The sequence below is a fragment of the Malus domestica genome, chromosome 04 (genome assembly GCF_042453785.1).
Source record: "Malus domestica chromosome 04, GDT2T_hap1".
Lineage (NCBI taxonomy): Eukaryota > Viridiplantae > Streptophyta > Magnoliopsida > Rosales > Rosaceae > Malus > Malus domestica.
In genome coordinates, this window is record NC_091664.1 from 8,086,695 (window position 1) to 8,108,160 (window position 21,466).

Sequence of the window (21,466 nt, forward strand, 5' to 3'; positions counted from 1 at the left end):
TTATGCATAGCATGGGTATAATCTGGTTAAAATATTTATTGTTCCAACCATTCAATGCCACGTAGTATTGAAGAAAAATCTGATTTCTCTGTCGAAGTTTTGATGTTTGAGCTCTATTTTTCTAGTCTAGGTTGAAATTGTTGATGCACAAAATCAGTGAGGACTTTGGTACAATAGAAAGTGGTAAGTTTGTGATCTTCGCTAGATTGCTCCGGTCACTAGTGTAAATAAGTATGTAAATGGATAGGGACAGGGAAGCAAACACAAGATGTACGTGGTTCACCCAGATTGATTACGTCCACGGAGTAGAGGAGTTCTTATTAATTGTGAAGGGTTTACACAAGTACATAGGTTCTAGCTCTCCTTTAGTGAGTACTAGTGAATGATTTAGTACAAATGATATTAAGAAATATTTTGAGAGAATGATCTCTATTTATAGAAGAGAGTTTTTAGTTTCATTCTGATATTGACACGTATCGTGTTGTGATTGACTTCTGATGTTAACACGTGTCGCGCTATGATTGGCTTCTAATGTCGACACGTGTTGCGCTGTGATTGGCCTCCTGGTTGAAGGGAAACTCTTCTAGGTCCTTGACGGTATAACGTTGATCGGTGCTTAGTAGTTTCGGGATTGGTCAAGTATGGTACAAACAGTGCTCTTCTAAGTTCCCGAGTGAGGGAAGCTCCTCGGTTGGGGACTTGCAAGATCCAAGCCATTGAGTAATCACGAAACTTCTAAGTACCAAAGTGTGGTCTGTCTCATATGTAGATGTGGCATCTTCTCTGGAAGTACTTTTCCTCCATCCAGAGGTGGTATCTTTAAGAAGGTGGACAAGGTAATGTATCAATTTCACTTGAAGCTTACTTGTAGTTTCGAGCTTGGTCAAGTGCGATACAAACCCTATAGTAGGAGTCCCCTAAGTCGCCGAGCTAGGAGATTTGCCGAAGGAGGTAATAGACAAGGTAAGCAATCAGACTTCCAAGCAAGTAACCTGGATTGGAGGTTTGACTTCGGCTTCCGGTTGATTGTTCTCATTCTCCTTGTGTCGTAAATAGCACCAAGGATAAGGAGAAGCAAATGGAGATGAGATGATATGAGATACTTTTTCTTTTGAAGAAGTAACTTTCCACATGCTTATTCTTAAACTGGGCTGGAAGGTTTTCTGGTTCCCTCTAGAGTATAAGGCTGACTTAAGAATTTAAGGGTTAAAACCCATCAAATTTAGAGTACGTTCGACCCTGATGGTATGTGATACTTTTGCTGTTGACAAAGTAGTAGATGTATCGGCACGTGTTCTGTTACGCTTGTCTCCACATGATTCCTTGTATCCTTCTCACTTGCCTTATTTGTTCCTCATGCAGATGTGGTATCTTCTCTGGAAGCATAAGATGTTGAAGATGAGTACTCGAGAGCAATGCCAGGTAAGTAATCAGGCAAGGGGTTTCAAGCAGTCAGTTCCTGACTAGAAGCTTGATTCCAAGTGCTGACTGATTGCTCTCTTTCTCCTTGTCTTGCAGGTAAGAACAAGGTCAAAGGAAAAGACAGGGAAAAAGCATGATATAGGATACTTTTGCTTTTAACCCTGATGATATGAGATACTCTTGCTCTGGTGTGGCTGGTTTGCATAGGTATTATTGGGGGGGGGGGCGGGGAAGAAAGCTGAGTATTTCGAGAGACTTCGTTGGGAGTGCCCTATCGGATGTGAAGAAAAGTTGAGCATTTTTTTATTTGCAAGTTTGCCTGGCTGTGGAGGATTGAGGTCGACATATATAGGAGTCTCCCTAACAACAAGTAGTAGTGTTATTCCTTTACCCTTCTTAGTCGTAGCAATGTAGTAGGAGCTGCAAGCTTCACGTGTTTTAATTTTGTTAGAGCACTTTGAAAAAGTGGTATGTGGTATCTGGAAAGCTGATGTTGCGTGTGAAGATTGCAGACAAACTTTATCCAAGGAAATCTGGCTCTCAAAGTTCAGAGCAAGGATTTAAATATCGATATTATCGGCGATATTTCGCCGATAATATCGTTTTTTTTAGATAACGATATTTTTACATATATCCACTTAAATATCGTCCAAATATCGCGATATTATTGATAATATCGCAATATTTTCGAGATATTTTCGATATTTTCGTGAGGAGGATGCTCCCGACGAGGAAGAAGAAGGAGCAGAGCTGGAAGAGGCGGAGGAGGGCTTACTGAACGGTGGAAAGGGAGTGGAGCCGCCGGAATCCGCCGAGCGCGAGGACTCCTCCGGACCGCCAATCACAATCACCACTGCCGAAATTCCCCCAAATCCCCAGAAACAAACACGAAGTTGAAGCAAACCCAAATTCCAATAGATCAAATTATGGAATTACAGTGCATAATGATTCAAAAATTACCTTAATTTACACAAAAAACTTCAAGATCTAACAAGAATTACATATCCAAAGTAGGGAAATTTAGGGAAAAACCCACCGAGTGTAGTTCATCTTCTCGTAAAACCGAATCGAGAAAAGCGAGAGCGACAGATTCACCTCGTCCTTTCCCCACCGAATCGAATAGTCCCCCGATGATGCTCTCTTCATCGAACGATTTGGGGAAATGGGTGTGGGTGCGATTGGGGAAATGGGTGTGCCTGGGTGTGGGTGCGATTGGGGAAATGGAGCTTCCTCTGCGTGTCACCGTGCTTCCCAGAGACGGAGGAGAGGGAGGGAGAGTTCAGGAGGGTGGTGGAGATGCTGCGCTGGCATCGGGGTGGACGGATTTGGGTGTGCCTGGGTGTGGGTGCGATCGGGGAAATGGAGTGAGAGAACGAGAGTTCGAGAGAGAGATAGAGTTGAGAACTGAGAGAGAATGAGGGGTCCGAGAGGGACTCGGGAAAAGAGAGAGAGAGATAGGGTGAGGGTTAGTGGTCTGCCACGTGGCAGCGTGACAGAGAGTGAGAATCAAGATGGAGGGTCCATATTAGATTAGGATAAAGGACTCAATTGCACAATTTATATAATTTCAGGGAAAGAGTGAAAATATAAATTAATCTAGGGGTCCATATTAGATTAGGATAAAAGACTCAATTTCAGGGAAAAAATGAAAATATATAATTTCAGGAAAAGAATGAAAAATTTGAACCTCAAAGAGTAAAAAATTTGCCAGCTCGCTATATAATCAACTTAAATCAGTTAAATCCATCATGTAATGCATTTCCTTCCAATTTTTTGTGATAAACTAATAGATAATTGACTAAATAAACATCCTGCAAAGTTTCATTAAAAATTTTCAAGTTTTTCTTACAATTTCCGTGGTTTCCATGTAATTTTTATCGATATCGATATTATCCCGATATTTCCATCGATATTTCCGTGTTTTCGAACTACCGATATTTCCGATATTACCGATATTTTCTTCCTTGGTTCAGAGAGCGATGCCTCTTCGGTTTTCAAACAAGCAATCCTGTCGGGGATCTGGCTCTTGAGATTCGAAGAGCGGTGCCTCTTCGATTTTTTAGAAAGCAATCCTGTTGGGAGTTTGGCTCTTGAGATTCGGAGAGCGGTGCCTTTTCGATTTTTGAGAAAGTAATCCTATTGGGAGTCTGGCTCTCGAGATTCGGAGGGTGGTGCCTCTTCGATTTTTGAGCAAGTAATAATGGTATTCCTTTACTCTTCTTGGTCATAGCAATGTAGTAGAAGTTGCATGCTTCACATGTTTTAACTTTGTCAGAGCGCTTTGAAAAGTGGTCTGTGGTATCTGGAAAGCTGATGTTGCGTGTGAAGATTGCAGACAAGCTTTATCCAAGGAAATTTGGCTCTCGAAGTTCGGAGAGCAGTGCATCTTCGGTTTTCGAACAAGCAATACTGTCGGGGATCTGGCTCTCGAGATTCAGAGAACGGTGTCTCTTTGATTTTTGAGAAAACAATCTTGTTGGGAGTCTGACACTTGAGATTCGGAGAGTAGTGTCTCTTCGATTTTTGAGAAAGTAATCCTATTGGGAGTCTGGCTCTCGAGATTCGGAGAGTGGTTCCTCTTCGATTTTTGAACAAGCAATCTTGTTGGGAGTGTTTTCTCGAATGTGAGTAAAGGTTTGGCATTTTTGCCAGTCTGCCTTGCCACGTAGCACAGAGGTTGACACACATTAGGACTTTCTAGTTATCAAGCAGTGGTGCTATTCCTTTACCCTTGTAGGTAATAGTATGGTAGCTGGATCTTCAAAATTTATATGTCTAAACTTTGTCAGAGATATTTGGTAAAGTTATCTGTGGTACCTGAGGAGCTGATGTTGCGTGTGGAGAGTGGTGCCTCTTCGATTTTTGAACCAACGACCCTATTGCCCTTTCTTTTATAAGGGCACCAATTATGTGCAAGGAGTACATTCAGAGAGTTATTGCTTGTAGGAAATTTCCCTTTACTTCAGAGATTTATTGCACTTCATTTCTCCTTCATCATTTATGAGAATGTCTGGCCCATCCGACCATCGTTTTGACTTAAACTTTGGTGAAGAGGCAGCCATGCCTTCTCAAGACAACATATGGCGCCCATCCTTCTTATCCCCTAGTGGTCTTCTTATCGTTGGGGACTTTGTGATGAAGAATGATATGACCGCTGCGGTGGTGGCCAGGAACCTTCTCACTCCCAAAGATAACAGACTACTTTCCAAATGGTCTGATGAGTTGGCTGTTAAGGATTCTCAGGCTCTCAGTGTTCAGTGTGCAGGTTCTGTGTCTGTGTCTAATATGGCCCAACGCCAATTTGCTCGAACCCGCCAAGTTGAATCATTGGCGGCTGAAGTGATAAGTCTCAAACAGGAGATTAGAGGGCTCAAGCATGAGAATAAACAGTTGCACAAGCTCGCACATGACTATGCTACAAATATGAAAATGAAGCTCGACCAGCTGCAGGAATCTGATGGTTAGATTTTACTTGATCATCAGAGGTTTGTGGGTTTGTTCCAAAGGCATTTATTGCCTTCGTCTTCTGGGGCTGTACCACGTAATGAAGCTTCAAATGATCAACCTTCGGTGCCTTCGTCTTCTGGGGTTTTACCTAGCACTGAGGCTCGGAATAATCACCCTCTCGTTCTGGGGCTCTGCCGATTGCTGAGACTTCTCATGAGAAACCTTTGTAAAGGCTCCCTCTTGTTTGTTTATTTTGATTAATGTATATGTACATATTTGTAACTTATCGGAGATATCAATAAACAAGATTTGCTTCATCTCAACGTATTGTGTTAAATACACCAAGGCCTTCTTCACTAAGTTCTTTGAATTTTTTCTTTTGTTGAAGCTTGTATGTTGAAGCTTTGTGAGTAAAGCATGTAGGTTGAGGTAATGCTCCCTTAATTTCCCAAGTGAGGAAAACTTCTCGTTTAGAAACTTGAAAAATCCAAGTCACTGAGTGGTCGTGAGACTTCCAAGTATCAAGGTGCAGTAGCATATGGTAGGAGTCCCCCAAGTCTCTGGTCGAGGGAGTTGACGAATGAGGCATTTCCTTTCTAAGTGGTAGCCCAAAACTCATTCTTCATATATATTTGTTATGAAAGTTGTTAAGCCTAAAGAAGATGAGGCCTAGGCAATTTTTTTTTCAATATTTTTTTTTCTTTTGAATTTTCAAATTTTTGAATTTCCAAATTTTTGCATTTTCGAATTTTCTAATTTTTGAATTTTCGAATTTCCAAATAAAATATATATATATATATATATATATATATATATATATATATATTTTAAAGCTTTGTAGATGAAGTTTTCGTGTTGAAACTTTGTAGGTGAAGCTTTGTTGGGCACCATGAATTGATTTTGCTTCACACTATCTTGATCAATATAGTGTGAAGCTTTTGTAGATGAAGTTTTTGTGTTGAAGCTTTGTAGGTGAAGCTTTGTAGGTGAAGCTTTTATAGGTGAAGCTTTTGTGGGTCAAGCTTTTGTAGATAAAACTTTTGTGGGGGAAGCTTTTGTGGGGGAAGCTTTTGTGGATGAAACTTTTGCAGGTGAAGCTTTTGTGGGTGAAGCTTTTGTGTTGAAGCTTTTGTGGGTGAAGCTTTTGTTGGGTACCATGAATTGATTTTGCTTCACACTATCTTGATCAAGATAGTGTGAAACTTTTGAGAATTTGTAGTTGTCCTTCATTGATGAAGCTTTGTTGAATTTCCTTTTTTTTTTTTTTTTTTTTTTTTGGGAAACTAGAAATTTGAAAATGTGGGAGAGACAACATATACAAATTTTGCTTCCACACTGTTGAGCAAGAGATTGTGATGCAAGCCACACCTTGTAGTAGTCGAAGGTTTGGATGAACCATATAAATTGAATTTGCTTCGAAGGTCTGAGAATTGTAGTTGCCCTCTATTGATGAAGCTTTTGTTGGCACCATAAATTGGTTTTGCTTCACACTGTCTTGATCAAGAGTGTGTGAAGCTTTTGAGAATTGTGGTTGAACTCCTTTGATGAAGCTCTTGTTGGCACCATAAATTGGTTTTGCTTCACACTGTCTTGATTAAGAGTGTGAAGCTTTTGAAAATTATGGTTGCCTTCCATTGATGAAGCTCTTGTTGGCACCATGAATTGGTTTTGCTTCACACTGTCTTGATCAAGAGTGTGTGAAGCTTTTGAGAATTGTGGTTGAACTCCTTTGATGAAGCTCTTGTTGGCACCATAAATTGGTTTTGCTTCACACTGTCTTGATCAAGAGTGGGTGAAGCTTTTGAGAATTGTAGTTGCCCTCCATTGATGAAGCTCTTGTTGGCACCATAAATTGGTTTTGCTTCATACTGTCTTGATCAAGAGTGTGTGAAGCTTTCTACGAGTTGTAGTGTTTGCATTGTTACAGAGGGGAAATGTTCAAAGCAGATGCAAGAGAGCTGAATAGCTTGATCTTCGTATGCCATGCACTAAAGTTGCTATTGGCTTGCAATAAGACTTTGTTGGTGACTATAACTCTTGTTAGGCATAAGTGCTCCCCTAGTTGAGTTGTCAAGCTTGAGGGTTTTTTATTATTTGTGAATGCTAGGAGTTCACATGTACAAGTTGTACCACTCGTCTTCTGGTAGGTGGAATGAATGGTGAGTTGCTTTCATCACTTGGTTGGTGGTACGAAGGTGAGTTCATTCTTCCCCTGGTTGGTGGCATGAATGGCAAGTTACCAAATGATATTAGAGTACGGTTGTACATTTCATCACCTGGTTGGTGGCATGAAGAAGAGTACATGTTGTACATTTCATTACCTGATTGGTGGCATGAAGATGAGTTCCTTCTTCACCTGGTTGGTGGCATGAGTGACAAGTTTCCAAATGATATTAGAGTACGGGTTGTACATTTCATCACCTGGTTGGTGGCATGAAGATGAGTTCCTTCTTCACCTGGTTGGTGGCATGAATGGCAAGTTGCCAAATGATATTAGAGTACGGGTTGTATATTTCATCACCTAGTTGGTGGCATGAAGGAGAGTACGGGCTATACATTTCATCACTTGGTTGGTGGCATGAAGATGAGTTCCTTTTTCACATTTCATCATCTGGTTGGTGAGAATAAGGGTAAGGTGTCTAGGCATATTGTAACAAGTGTCGAATGACACAAAATATGTTAAACCCTTTCAAAGCATAGTTGGCTTATGTATAAATGTGTTAGAATATATGATTGAACAAATATACTGTGAAGCTGTTCGTTTATTTGTATAGTCTTGTTGACATATACTTAGACTTTGTTTCATGTTGGAAGCATTCATGTTGAAGCTATGAACCCAAATGTTTCATTGCTAGGAATGTAAGAGAATTAAGATCAAGTTGTCTAAATCACCTCTTTATTGAATTCATGCCAAATAGTCTCCGTTACATAGGATGCCAAACGGCTGAATCTTATGAGTTTACTTGTAATAGTACTTCAAGTGATCAGCGTTCCATGGATGGCCAAGGGTCTTGCCATCGGAGCTTCTAAGCTTGTAGGAGCCAGGACGACTGATGCCAACAACTTCAAACGATCAATCCCAGTTTGGACTAAGTCTTCCTTCACTCAGGACTCTGTTGCAGAGTAATCTTTTCTTCAATACCAGTCCCCCACTTTGAAAGAACAAGGTTTGACCCTTGAGTCATAGTAGTTGGAGATGCGCTGCTTGTAGGCGACATTCCTCAAGTGAGCTTGGTTTCTGTGTTCCTCGACTAGATCTAAGTTAAGGGTAAGTTGTTTGTCATTTTCGCTTTGCACGTACTCTGGACTCGAAACGTTGCTTGCTCAAGCTCAACTGGGATAACTGCCTCTATACCAAAGGCCAGTAAGAATGGGGTTTCTCATGTTGATGTCCGATACGAAGTGCGGTATGACCAAAGAACTTGGGGTATAAATTCTGGCCAATAACCTTTAGTCTTGTCCAAGCTGGTTTTCAATGTTCGCTTGATTATTTTGTTGATGGCTTCAACTTGTCCATTAGACTAGGGATGAGCTGGGGACGCAAAACATAAGTTGATGTTGAACTTAGAGCAGAACATCCTGAACTTATTGTTGTCGAACTGTTGCCCGTTGTCAGTGACTATCGCATTGGGAATGCCGAATCTGCAAAGGATGTTTTTCCATACGAAGTCTTCTATTTTTGCCTCAGTAATGGTTGCCAAAGGTTATACTTCGGCCCACTTTGTGAAGTAGTCAACTGCAACGATTATATAGCGAACCTTGCCTTTCCCTGCAGGCATTGGGCCGATCAAATCAAGTCCCCATTGGGCGAAGGGCCAAGGGCTGATCATAGGAGTGAGCGGCTAGAGAAGGGAGTGATGAATATTTACGTATCGTTGACACTTATCACATGAGCGGAATATTCTGATGGCATCTTGGTGGAGTGTATGCCAGTAATATCCTTGGTAAAAAGCCTTGTGTGCTAGGGATCGAGATCCAGCATGATCTCCGCAGACTCCTTCATGTATTTCTCGAAGGACAGTTTCCGCTTCTGCGGGAGTAAGGCATCTTAGGTACGATAGGTTAAAACCCTGCTTATAGAGTTGGTCATTAATGATCAAGTAACGGGTAGCCTTGTATCGAATCTACTTAGCTTGGACTTTATAAATCGGGGTAATCCAAATATCTCCTTGTTGTAAGTTGCACACTTCCGCAGCCATGGTGCTTGGTGCTGCCAACAATTCGACCTGAATTTTTCTCCCAATCTTGTCTTCCACTGCTGAGGCAAGGCGAGCCAAAGCATCTGCATGACTGTTTGCCACTCGAGGAATTTGGGTGATCTGGTAGTGGAAGTGCTTGAGCAACAATTGTGTTTGTGCCAGATATGCTGCCATGGAGCTATCCTTAGCGTCAAAGTTATTAGTGACCTGGTTAACCACCAATTGGGAGTCACTGAAGATATCAATTCGTTTAACCCCAAGGTGTTTGGCCAAACGTAAGCCTGCTAGGAGGGCTTCATATTCGGCCTTATTGTTCGACGCCTTGAATTTGAAACGAAAAGCATACTCCATCGTCACTTTTTCAAGGGTCGTAAGGACTAGTCCTGCTTCATAACCCTATTGGTTGGACGAGCCATCAACATATAGACTCCATGCTGGGGCTGTTGGTTTTATTTTCTGAGCTTCTGAGGGTAATGAAACCACTTCTTTAGGCATAAAAACAATGTCAATAGGATATGTGAAGTCGGCGATGAAGTCTGTCACTGCTTGGCCCTTCTCAGCTGGCTTTGGTTGGTAGGAGATGTCAAACTCACCCAATGTTATCGCTCATTTGATCATTCACCCGGAAGTGTCAGGACTTTGGAGTATCTGTCGAAGAGGATGATTGGTAAGCACGATGATAAAGTGTGCTTGGAAGTAAGGGCGAAGTTTTCAAGCAGACATGACTAATGCTAGAGTCAATTTCTCAATGTTGGAGTATCGGGTCTCTGCATCTTGTAAGGCCCTGCTAGCGTAATAGACAGGCCGTTCGATATTACCATCATTTCGAATGAGAACGGAACTTACTGCTGAAGCCGATATCGACAGATAGATAATGAAAGTATCACCAACCTCAGGTTTGGAAAGCAAATGGGCTTTACTCATGTAGTCTTTGAGGTTCTTGAATGCCTCAGCATATTCATCAGTCTATGTAATGTACTTCTTACTTCCCTTAAGTGCTTTGAAGAAAGGAGCACATCTGTCGGTGGCCTTAGAGATGAACCTAGTTAAGGCTGCCACCTTGCCAGTAAAGCTCTGGATGTCTTTTGAAGTTACCGGTTCCTTCATGTCGAGGATTGCTTTGATATTCCCGGGATTAGCCTCAATGCCTCGTTGGCTTATCATGAAGCTTAAGAATTTGCCAGAGCCTACGTCGAAGGCACATTTGTTGGGGTTCAACCTCATTCGATACCTCTTCAGAATGGTGAAAGTTTTAGATCGGTTGGTGATGTGTTGGTCAGCATGTTTGCTCTTGACTAGCATATCATCAAGGTAAACTTCCATGCTCTTCCCAATCTGTTCGGCGAACATTGAATTGACCAGTCTCTGATAAGTCGCTCCTGCATTCTTTAGGCCGAAGGGCATGACTTTATAGCAATATAGTCCCCTGTCAGTAGTGAAGGCTGTGTGTTCTTGGTCCGGAGGGTTCATAAGGATTTGGTTGTATCCTGAGTAAGCATCCATGAAGCACATGAGTTCACACCCTGCCGTAAAGTCTATAAGTCTGTCGATGAGAGGAAGAGGAAAGCTATCCTTCGGGCATCCTTTGTTTAGGTCGGTGTAATCGACACACATTCTCCACAAGACCTTTTGGAGTAGGAGAATTTCCTTGGTCGGATTCTTCTTAACAAGGACAACATTTGCTACCCACGTTGGATAATTGACTTCGCGGACGAAGCCTATGCCTTTGAGTTTTTCAACTTCTGCCTTTATTTCCTCGTACCGTTCAGCGTCATAAGATCTTCGCTTCTGTCTCACTGGCTTGGTCTTGGGGTTAATACTTAAGCGATGACAGATTATATCGGGGGAGATGCCTGGCATGTCCTCGAATGACCATGCGAAGACCTCAGTGTTCTCTTGCAAAAAAGAGATCAATGCCAACCGAATGGGTGGTGACAAGGTGGTACCAATCTTCACCATGCGATCCGGATAATCTTTTGAGATAGAGACCATCTCCAACTCTTCAGCGGGTTGTGCTTGTTGGGTGAAAGAGTCATCTCGAGGATCATCAGGTTGATTGTTGCCACCATGAAGATCCAAGTTAGCTTCGTCTGGGCTGGTCTTTATGACTTGGTCATGTATAGAAAGGGTTTCCTTGGGCACAGACATGTGTTATTGCTTGACTGAAATGTTGTAACATGATCGTGCACTAAGTTGATCTCTTTTGATGTAACCATTGCCATAGGGGGTTGAAAATTTCATCAACAACATATGTGTGGATACCATGGCCTTGAGATCATTGATGCCTGTGCGTCCGAAGATGACATTGTACGCCGTTGGGCAATCACCCACCAGGAAGTTAATGGTAATGGTAGCTCTGTAAGGGCCTGTACCAATGGTGAAAGGTAAGTGTATGCTCCCCATTGGTTGCACGATATCACCGGAGAAGCTTATCAAAGGGGAAATCGAGCGGTCGAGCAAGTGTTCAGCTACATTAAGTGCCCTGAAAGCTTCAGCAAACATGATATTAACCGAAGCCCCCATGTCTACCAGGATTCGTCGTACTTCAAAGTTGCCTATGTGAGCTTCCACGATCAGTGGGTCGTTGTGAGGGTAGATGATACCTCTTTCTTCCTCAGGGTAGAAACATATTGGATCCCAGTTAGGCTTTTCATACTTACCTCCCCTGATGTCTTCCACGTGAAACACTTGGTGCCCAAACTTTAAAGCTCGTTCACTATTTTTCATAGCCCTGTTGGAAGATTTAGATATGGGTATGCCACCACTTATGGAATATATCACATTTACCTGGCGTTGGTTACGGTTACCCCTTGGAGGGTGAAGGAGGAATTGATCAATTTTTCCTTCACGTGCCAAAGCTTCAATATGATCACGAAGGGTGATACACTTCTCGCCGTTATGGCCGTTATGCTCGTGGTAGCAGTAAAACGTGCCCGTGTTCTTCGTTGGCTTGTAATCCGGGTGCCTTGGCTTTGACTTCAGTATCAAATGTGCTATACTGGGGTAAATGGCCACGCTGTGGCATTCAAATGTGTGTATGCCTCATACCTCGAGGTATGGGATGTCCTGACACGTGCTTGACCCACTATGTTGACTGCGTGGGGTCGAGGATTATCATAGCAATACCCTTGGTTATCGCGGTAGTGTCCCTTACTCCTTTTACTAAAATGAGATTGGTGATGATGGAAATCTTTCATTTTGCCCTGAGATTGATATGTCTGTTGACTTGGCAAAGTATTAAGTAAGGCAGGGGGAGGCACCGCTGCCGTTTGGAAGGTCGAGGTCTTCTCATTTGGTTGGATCAAGCTTCCACTCCCTACTTGCTGATAAGGGCTGGTTGTGGGGGGTTTCCCTTGATATGTCCTTGCCTCAGCGGAGGCATGGTTGTAAGTTTGTGCCATCACCTCAGAGTAAGTCTTCCAAGTGTTGGCATTGATCATGTACTTGAAGAAACAATCACGTAGGCCTGCCGTGAAGGCCTTGAGGGCGGTCTTGTCATCTACCTCAGCGCATCGAGAATACTCATGGCTGAAACGACCATCATACTCTCGTAGTGACTCGTCCGGCTTCTGGCGAATAGTGTACAAGTCATCTGGAGAATGCAAGCGATCGGTCTAGAAGATGTGTTGAGAGACAAATAGTTTCCTTAGTTCCTCAAATGAGTCTATTGTCTTAGGTGGAAGACAGCAATACCAGTTTAAAGCTCTGTCAGAGAGCGTAGAGGGGAAGAGAAGACATCGTTCTTCGTCGGTGTGCATCCGATACGCCATGGTGGACTCAAAGAGGTTAAGGTGTTCAATTAGGTCTTCCCTTCCAGTATAGAGTTGTAAACCAAGCTTTTGTTTTGTCTTCGCTTGAAAGGGGGTGTCGAGGATCCTCCTTGTGAGAGGGCCAGGCCTGGGTTGGTTCCAGTCAGGTATCTCGGCCTGACGTTCGGCTTTCAACTTGTTTACTTCCTCAATGAGCTGTATGACAAGGGGGTCTTGAGTAGAGTCATGTACCACTGGGATTTTCTTTCGTAAGTCTCCATCGCCTCTTGGAAGTAGGAAAGTTTAAGCAAGGGCGCGTGATTTTTCCTTGGACTCGTCGTACTGACTTCGGAATACCTCAGAGTCCCTTGTACCTTCATGTTCCTCTAGGACATGTCGTTCCTTCCCTAGATTGGCAGCTGACCTGGGTCGTGGGAGGGGACCGAGTCTTTTAGAAACCTTTGGGTCATTGATCTTCGAGCATATGTGGAGGTGATTCTCTTGACGTTGCTTTAGGAAGTCTCGGCAGTCACGATAAATGACTTTCGATCCTTCCAGCCCTTCTGTAAGGAGGTGTCTTCCTCCACTTCTCTTGCTTTGGGTCGAAGCAGCTGGGTTGAGAGAAGTCTCATGTTGATTAATGTTTTGATGATTAGGTCGCTCCTCATCAGGGATACCCATGTCGAATGAAGGTGACCCTCCGTGTTGGGGGGCACCCAGATGGTGGTTGATGTCCACAGGGGCAACAAGCTCGCGTGTTTGAGTACGCATAGTTTCGTGGAGCGTCTTAAAGAGCTTCTCATACTACTCTTGGATGACCTCATTCTTCATTGCTATCTTGTTGTTTTGAGCTTCTAGCTCATCGACTTTAGCTTGAAGAGCAACACTCTTTCCTTCATTCTTTCGTTGCTTCACACTAGGTGCAAGAGGGGTGTCATTCTGTATGCTGTGGCTTCCTTCGCTCCCCATTTTGGAGAGGGATACCTGGTCGAAAAAGAGTGTACGAATGGTGGAAACCAGCTTGACAAAGCTGAAGAGAGTGGGAATAAGTGTCGTACCCACAGACGGCGCCAAATGTTGATGCACAAAATTAGTGAGGACTTTGGTACAACAGAAAGTGTTAAGTTTGTGACCTTCGCTAGATTGCTCTGGTCACTAGTGTGGATAAGTATGTAAATGGATAGAGACAGGGAAGCAAACACAAGATGTACGTGGTTCACCCAGATTGGCTACGTTCACGGAGTAGAGGAGTTCTCATTAATTGTGAAGGGTTTACACAAGTACAAAGGTTCAAGCTCTCCTTTAGTGAGTACTAGTGAATGATTTAGTACAAATGACATTAGGAAATATTGTGAGAGAATGATCTCTATTTATAGAAGAGCGTTTCTAGTTTCATTCTGACATTGACACGCGTCGTGTTGTGATTGGCTTCTGATGCTAACACATGTCGCGCTATGATTGGCTTCTAATGTCGACACGTGTCGCGTTGTGATTGGCCTCCTGGTTGGAGGGAAACTCTTCTAGGTCCTTGACGGTATAACGTTGACCGATGCTTAGTAGTTTCGGGATTGGTCAAGTATGGTACAAACAGAAATCATACAGCGGTCTGAGTAATGCTCCTTCAGACTTTATCAAGAGAAGCAGTCGCATGTGCAAAGAGGGAGCTAAATCTTAAAATATTCTTTTGTTTTTAGTTTATGCATGCACCTGTTTTAATTTTTTTGTTTTTATTCTTGGTATTAAATCCAAGATTAAAGTAACCATACGTTCTTTGGTCATTAGGTGACTGAGAGAATATTTTTTGTGAACATACTTCTCTTGGAAAATTGACGAGAGATATAGTAATGAACTTGCATTCTTTTGTTACGTTGGAGAGAATAGGACTCTGAACCTTCCATTACCCTGTTCTACTCGTCATTTGAGCAACAGGCAGGCCGTTGAATTGCAACTTTGGGTGTGCGGGTAAATGTTCTTGAACACTAGAACTGCAGGATGCTACTAAGTTCTTTTGGTAGCCTAAATATCTCATTGAGAATCAATGACATGTTTACTGAAAAGTTGGAAGAAACTACGAACCAGTATGAGAATGAATGTCATAAGTGTATACGGGATAAACAAGCTCTCGTTATTCCATAAATGGTTTTTCAGGTATGCCATACTCTAAATCAACGTGAGACACGAACTTTCATTACTTGGAACTAAATGCACGATATGACATAAATGAGAATGATGGGAATTCCTGCGAGTTATCGTAACTTTATTTGCTGCCAAGGCACGTAAATAAAGTTAAAGACGCCGATCATAAACATTTGCTCAAGTTGCAACCGATTTTCACTATGTCGGGGAAAGTCCCGAGTCAAGTCACATGAACGGCAGTTGTTGATGAAAGAATAGATGAAGAAATGAAAGAAACTGGAGGATATTGAAGCTATAAATCAACATGTTTACACTCGTTACCGAAACTTGGAACCCAGAAAGTGGGGGAATAAAAGAGAAGAAAACATTCGGGGAACTTTGTTAATGCAACAGAACCTGGCAGCGATGGGTTTCTGCCCCGGCTAGAGTTATTTACTAGCAAAACTAATTTATAAACAATTGCAGCTCAGTGAACCTCTCTCCTGTACATGGATTGAATACATTCATTCACGACGAAGATAGAACAGCAACCAGATATAACCTGTGTAATGGCGTCACCCCGTGCATGAAATTTGGGGCTGGCAAGCTGAAAAAATTGCCATACAAAGTAAGCGGCAAAGTCACCACCATACCCGATTAATTTAGATGAGAGATCCGTCCAACCACCACCTAGTTGGTCTCCTTTCAGCCTGCTTCCTTTCTTCGTCCCTCTAGTCTGGGAAAACTTCATCCTTTTCGTCATCTCCTGAGGATAAACGCTCTTTTCCCATGTTCCTCTTGATTGATATTTGTAAAGCCTTCTCACCTGGTTTCTCTACATTATATGTACTTTTGGTTTTTCCTGCTGAGTGATGATCTCTGTCATTGCTCTTTTCATTATCTTTGAATGGTTTCTGGCAGATGCAAGCCTGTGGAAATTCATGGAATTCACCCCGACCAGGTTTCACCTCGTCAGGGTCACCCATGAATCCTTTTTGGCATGACTTTACTTTTTTTGAAAATGTTTCCCAATTCATCTGATGCCTAGCCATGAACAAAGCACTGAGCCTCTTAGCATTTGGCCTGATGGTCCTCTTGTGACCCATATACCTCCTATAAACGATGAAACAAAAAATGTAACACATGGTTAAGAAATCTCTCAAAACAAAAAGGATTAAATTTAATAAGAAACAAAATAACAAGTAGAAATAGTTGCACAATTACAAATCTAATTTGACAATGACCATGATATCAAACTACACCAAAAATTTCTGAGATCTTTATGCTAGGGTTTCACTTGAAATAAATCTCTCCTCGTCACCGATGGATGTCAACGCAAGGCTATTCAGGTGGGAAGTCAACTAAACGAATATACACTAGACTACTAGACAATATCACATGTTTACTTGAGGACAGCAAGATCTTAATCTGTAAGATTTATTAACCATTTTAAGATGCAAACTTACTGCAGTTGGAATGATCACAGTTGAAAGTTTTTTAGTATACCAGTACTCAATTGAAGGATAGAAAATTATCAAATTTCCACAAATCTAGCCAAAGTCTAAATTTGGGGAACAAGTTACGGGAGCAATCAGTATCCCCAATGTCAAGTATACCTGTATTCAAAGGAGTTAAATCCCACAGAAACTAGTTTGAACTGGAAAGACAATGAATTTTCTAGCACAAGCAATCGGGAGTTACATAGACATCAAAATGCACAATGAAATATGGAACAAGTTGATGAGGGGAAGATAAGATGTTTTGCTGTCTGTCTAGTGCCTAGCAGAAATCCTCTTTTAAACATTTAGTAAAAGGAACAAAGGATAAGCAAACATAAGAAAGAAAAGAAAGGACAAAAATACTTGAAACTTCAAAACAAAATAACTTCATGTTAAAAAGGCAGCACATTTGTTAATTAGTTCTGTAGGCTTGCGCAAAATTTTCAATTGTAGTTGAACACTGTCATGCTTTGTTCAGTTTACCGTGATAGAGCAGTAATTACTGCACCAGCATTCTCCAAAATCAAATTTATACATAATTTACTGATCCCAAGTATCATTTTGGATATACATGAATATTTTTTTTTTTCATGCATTAGTTCAATCCCCAGAAAGGCTGATGTAATAGTGAAATAGATTTCTAACCTTCGACCTGCGAGAATTTTGGCCATATTCCCGTTATTATTAGTGACAAATACATCACTTTCGTCAGAGACAATGTAGTCAATTGCAGCAAGACGGGAGGAGAATGGAAGAAAAGGTTTCAGCTCCTCACTAGCAAGCATCTCCTTTGTGTAAAAATTTGGGAAGAGCTCTCTTAGAGGTCTCAAAGTCTCTTCCCCACCATATATTTCTCCAGAAGCAACGTAGAGATACGTGTCATTTGCAAAACCAAGTGCACGCAGCATCAAACCCACTTCATACGGAGTCAGTGGACATTTTCCTCGCTTTCGCTCTTCCTCGGCGCTTAAATCCTAAATGAATAATAAGAAAAATTACACAGGTATTCAAATTACAATGTGGAGCCAATTGTACCAACATCACCAGCATTGCACGCTATATAATGGCAATTACAATGCAATGTCACATGAGCTTCGTATAAATACAAAAAAACATATCTTGCTAAGAATTGACACATAAGTCGTAAGAGAATATAATATCTATCATAATTCTCGTTGAGATTAATATGAATCAGAATTATAAAAGAACAGCAATCTCACAGGTAATGTCGCCCATCGTTTCCTTATTTCAGCAAACTCATCTCTCTCTTTATCACCCCCGCCATAATAACACCCAGAAAATGCTAGCATATCAGGTTCAAACCTGTCATTAATGAGTGTCATCCGAAATTCAAAAACAACAACAGAAATTCAATCATACGTATCATGAAAGGATAGCAGTTCTTTAAGAAGAAAACAACTGATTGTGAAGATTATATTGGTACAATATATGGATATAACCAAAAAGGGAAAATGACAAGAAAAGCTACAAAATTCTAAATGTGAAGACTCATAATTCTGGATAGTATACAAGGCGTATTCTAGTGTTTGTTTCTGCGCTTTGTTGCGCATTGGAAGGGTTTGACATGCATTCCCCATGACTGGTAAATGCAGATGACAATGACATGGTCTTTCCATGGGTATCACAAACCCACAAAAAAGAAATAAAGGTTTTGCACCCTGAAAGGAAGAGGTGGCTTTCCCATTCCCAATCTCCAGTTCAACTATATAGTACACTATGGTGGCGATTACTAGAATTCCATTCCGTGAAACAAGCACGACCTATGATCCTGCAGGCAGAGGTGGCCTTTACTCACACTGCTATCCTCCATGAACATTAGATTCAAGTTGAAATTTAAAAATATCAGCTCCCTTCTAAATTAATAGGCAATAGAGACAAACCTCAAGTGAACAGCAATGAAACGTTTTGCCATCTTTCGCATTCTCATAACAAGTTTCTGACCGAGTTCATGTATAGATTTTGTAAATTTAAGTGCATGATAATTAACACGGCAACGCAACTTTTGCAGCTCATCGTCAAGGTTACTTGAAAGTCTATAATCAAACTTCGTCAATTGCAAAACCTGCCAAATTGCGAAAGTATTAACTGCCATTCTGAAACAGACTACAGGGCTTTTACTAAGACAGGAGACAATGGATTTAGGATATCTTGTACACCACTGAATAAGATAACCATCAGATAATAGCAAAGGGGTCTTACACGTCTCCTCAAGAGTATAGGCAAAACTTGTTCAATATAATATTCAGGTTCAGATTTCCTTGGCACACGCATGGTATATGGAGGCTTTTCCATGCTCCGCATGACTTTCTCAGGAACTCTCCGGACAACCGTGACATCTTTTGCAAGATAAGACATGAACCAATCGACATCAAAAATGTGGATAAAGTCACTGCATACAACATTAGTGTATTTAATGGGATGATATTTCAAAAGCCAATTTTCTACCAACACTAGAATGATATTGTTTTAAAGAGAAACAGAAGGTAACACAGAAAAGTTAATTGACGGAGCTAAAACCTTGTTAGAACCACATTACCTGTCATCCTTCCAATAGGAATGATGATCCAGCTCGGGTACAACTAAGGTAGCATTAAGAATCCGGGCAACTACCACTGCATCTGTTATCTGATTGCAGGAAATAAGTTACTATTTTCAGCATTGACAAGTAACTCAAGTAAAACAACAATGTGACTTACTCCTGTTCTTTGTTGGTTCAACCCCCCACTTGTTGCAATCAGCAAATACCCGTTGGATGATCGCTCTTTCACAGCCGCTGAATTCGAAAGATAATTACTTCAAATTGAAAACACAAACATAACAATGGCAAATTGACAATGCAAACATGGAATATGGAAATCGAACTCACGAGCATAGCGAGGCCCTCTTTGACTGCACCCGTAGTAGAATTTCGAGTAGCTGGACTTCCAAACATCAATTGCCTCACGCCCATTTCCCTTCTGAAATTCAGAAACCCACCGTATTTTTCAACTAATTTGAATTAGCAATCAAAACTTTAAGTAAATAAATAAATTTAAAAAATTGAAAGATAAAACAGGAAAGAGGAGCAGCGGTGCCGTACCCGCTTTGTGTAGAATGAACTTAATGAAGTGTTCATGACCAAGCGCTGGGAGTACCACTCGAGATCAGATGCCACGTGACCGGTGAAGAGCGAAATCAGGCCCAGCCCAAACAGCATCAGCCCACACACCAGCGACCATGACCACGACATCACCGTCTGCTTCCTCTCCTTCTGCGACAGCGACGGCGTCATTTTGGTGGCGATGGCGATGGCGGGGGCCGGGGCGGGTGATCTCAAGCTCAGCACGTGCTTCTTCTCGCCGCCATTGTTGAAGCCGTTCTGGTGGTGCTGCTGTAACAGAGCCAGCTTCGCTGCCGCCGGAGTCCAGCTGAACCGCCACGCCTTCACCACGCCCATCCAGAACAACCGCCCTCACTCTTCCAGCTTATTTACTGGAAATGCCATTCGCCCTCCAAATCATGCGTCTCCGCGATCGAATTGCGGAAGAGCGCGCGGCAGAGTGCTGTTCGGGGAGAGGAAGCTGGAAAAAGAGGAAGGGCAGGTGGTGCAAATAATGGGAATGCGGGGGTTCGAAATCGAATACTGGAGAGTGCGGGGTTTCCGGCAACAGTCACTGTGCAGCTTTTGAGAGGTGTTGCAAGATACTGGAGATCTTTAGAGAGAGAAACAAGAAAAGAGGAGAGAGAGAGAGGGAGAGCGCGTGAAACTGCCTATGATGAAGGAAGCTTGTAATTTTCCCCTTTTTTATTTATTTTAGTCTATAGTTTATTTATTACTCAATAATATTTAACTGAGATTTGTCTTCCATTTTTGGAAATTATTAATAAGAAAATGTGCTATTTATTGCACCCTAATCTACTCATACGCTCCTTTTAAATTAGACTACTTATCACTCTATTATCATTATGTATTAGAGGAGGCATAATTTACTAGGTCGAAACTCCGAACAAGATTTTAACGAGGCTACTTGTAACACATATCCTTTTAGTCGTATATTTTTTCATCTTAATATTGTACATTTTAGAAGAAAAAGGCATACGTGGCATTCTCTAAAAATGGTTGACAAAAGTGTTATGTCTCCAAGTTTGTCATCCCAATAATGAACTGTTTATTTATTTTATGCATATAGATGATTAAAAGATCTTTAAATTAAATAATTTTTTATTCCTATAATTTTTAGATGATGACAAAGAAAATGAACAATACCAATTATGATGTTTGGATAGTAAAAGTTTGTTAAGCTTAAGTGGGGGGACAGGCAAGTCCCCTCATTTGAGAGGCACAATCATTATTCTTACATAATTTCATAAATTTAGTGTAGATTATATATTACTTCTCGAAGAAAGAGTATGTGTTTTGATGACTTTTTGTAGGAAAGAAAAGATGGTTGTTGCGGCCTTTACGGAATGGATCCTTGTCAGAGAATGACATTAACAAGGTGAACGGCAGGGAATAGGACCCTCTTCTGATTTGAAAGATCAATCAATCGTGTCCGTTTATTGTATATTGTGCGATTAGAAATTATTTTTAATTTTTAATTTAAAATTAAATATAAATAATACATGATTTTATGATGTACGATGAACGGACACGATTAATTGATCATCTGAAGCGTCACAAAGAGAATCCGGAAAAAATCCTTGTCGGAACGGCAAAGGCAATGGTAACTCCGTTTTGGATTACTGAAACGTAGAGTTAGGGTATTGGGTAAAATGGGAATACCATAATTAATACCTGCATTGAATGATGATGAATTTATGAGATCCATGTTGGGTTGTCATCAAATGAATTTTATGAATTGACCTAACACAAAGGCCTATAATAAAAAAAAAAGGGTTTTTTTTTTTTTTTTAAAGTATCATTTGAATTCGTAAGCATGTGCGATAATACCACATAAATTTTTAATTTAATTTTTTACCACCTAGATTGTTTTAACTGATGAAATTTATCACTTACGTTAATTTTTACCACTTG

The 21,466-nt window shown here is 41.3% G+C and overlaps 1 protein-coding gene across 2 annotated transcripts; it reads right to left on the minus strand.

The window, feature by feature from the left end:
* Positions 1–15,220: 15,220 nt before the first annotated feature.
* Positions 15,221–20,233, minus strand: LOC103433007 (O-fucosyltransferase 29). 2 transcript variants are annotated; one of them, XM_029101005.2, is made up of 9 exons: positions 19,532–20,233; positions 19,319–19,409; positions 19,149–19,225; positions 18,989–19,077; positions 18,652–18,841; positions 18,333–18,514; positions 17,652–17,754; positions 17,077–17,405; positions 15,221–16,045 (listed from the first exon to the last, which is right to left on the minus strand). In XM_029101005.2, exons 1-9 carry the CDS (start codon positions 19,886–19,888, stop codon positions 15,664–15,666), a joined length of 1,800 nt encoding a protein of 599 aa, XP_028956838.1. In that variant the 5' UTR covers positions 19,889–20,233; the 3' UTR covers positions 15,221–15,663. The 2 variants fall into 2 exon arrangements, with proteins under 2 accessions (XP_028956838.1, XP_070676564.1); XM_070820463.1 differs by lacking the exons at positions 18,333–18,514; positions 18,652–18,841 and having other exon boundaries at positions 19,532–20,209.
* Between the last annotated feature and the right edge of the window lie 1,233 nt (positions 20,234–21,466).

Bases quoted from the DNA above. Each gene is read 5' to 3' on its own strand.
- LOC103433007 (XM_029101005.2), bottom strand. From the start codon at position 19,888: ATGGGCGTGGTGAAGGCGTGGCGGTTCAGCTGGACTCCGGCGGCAGCG. The intron at 19,410-19,531 runs GTACGGCACCGC...TCTGAATTTCAG, and splicing joins GTTCATTCTACACAAAGCGG to AAGGGAAATGGGCGTGAGGC. The intron at 17,406-17,651 runs GTGAGATTGCTG...TTATTCATTTAG, and splicing joins AACGATGGGCGACATTACCT to GATTTAAGCGCCGAGGAAGA.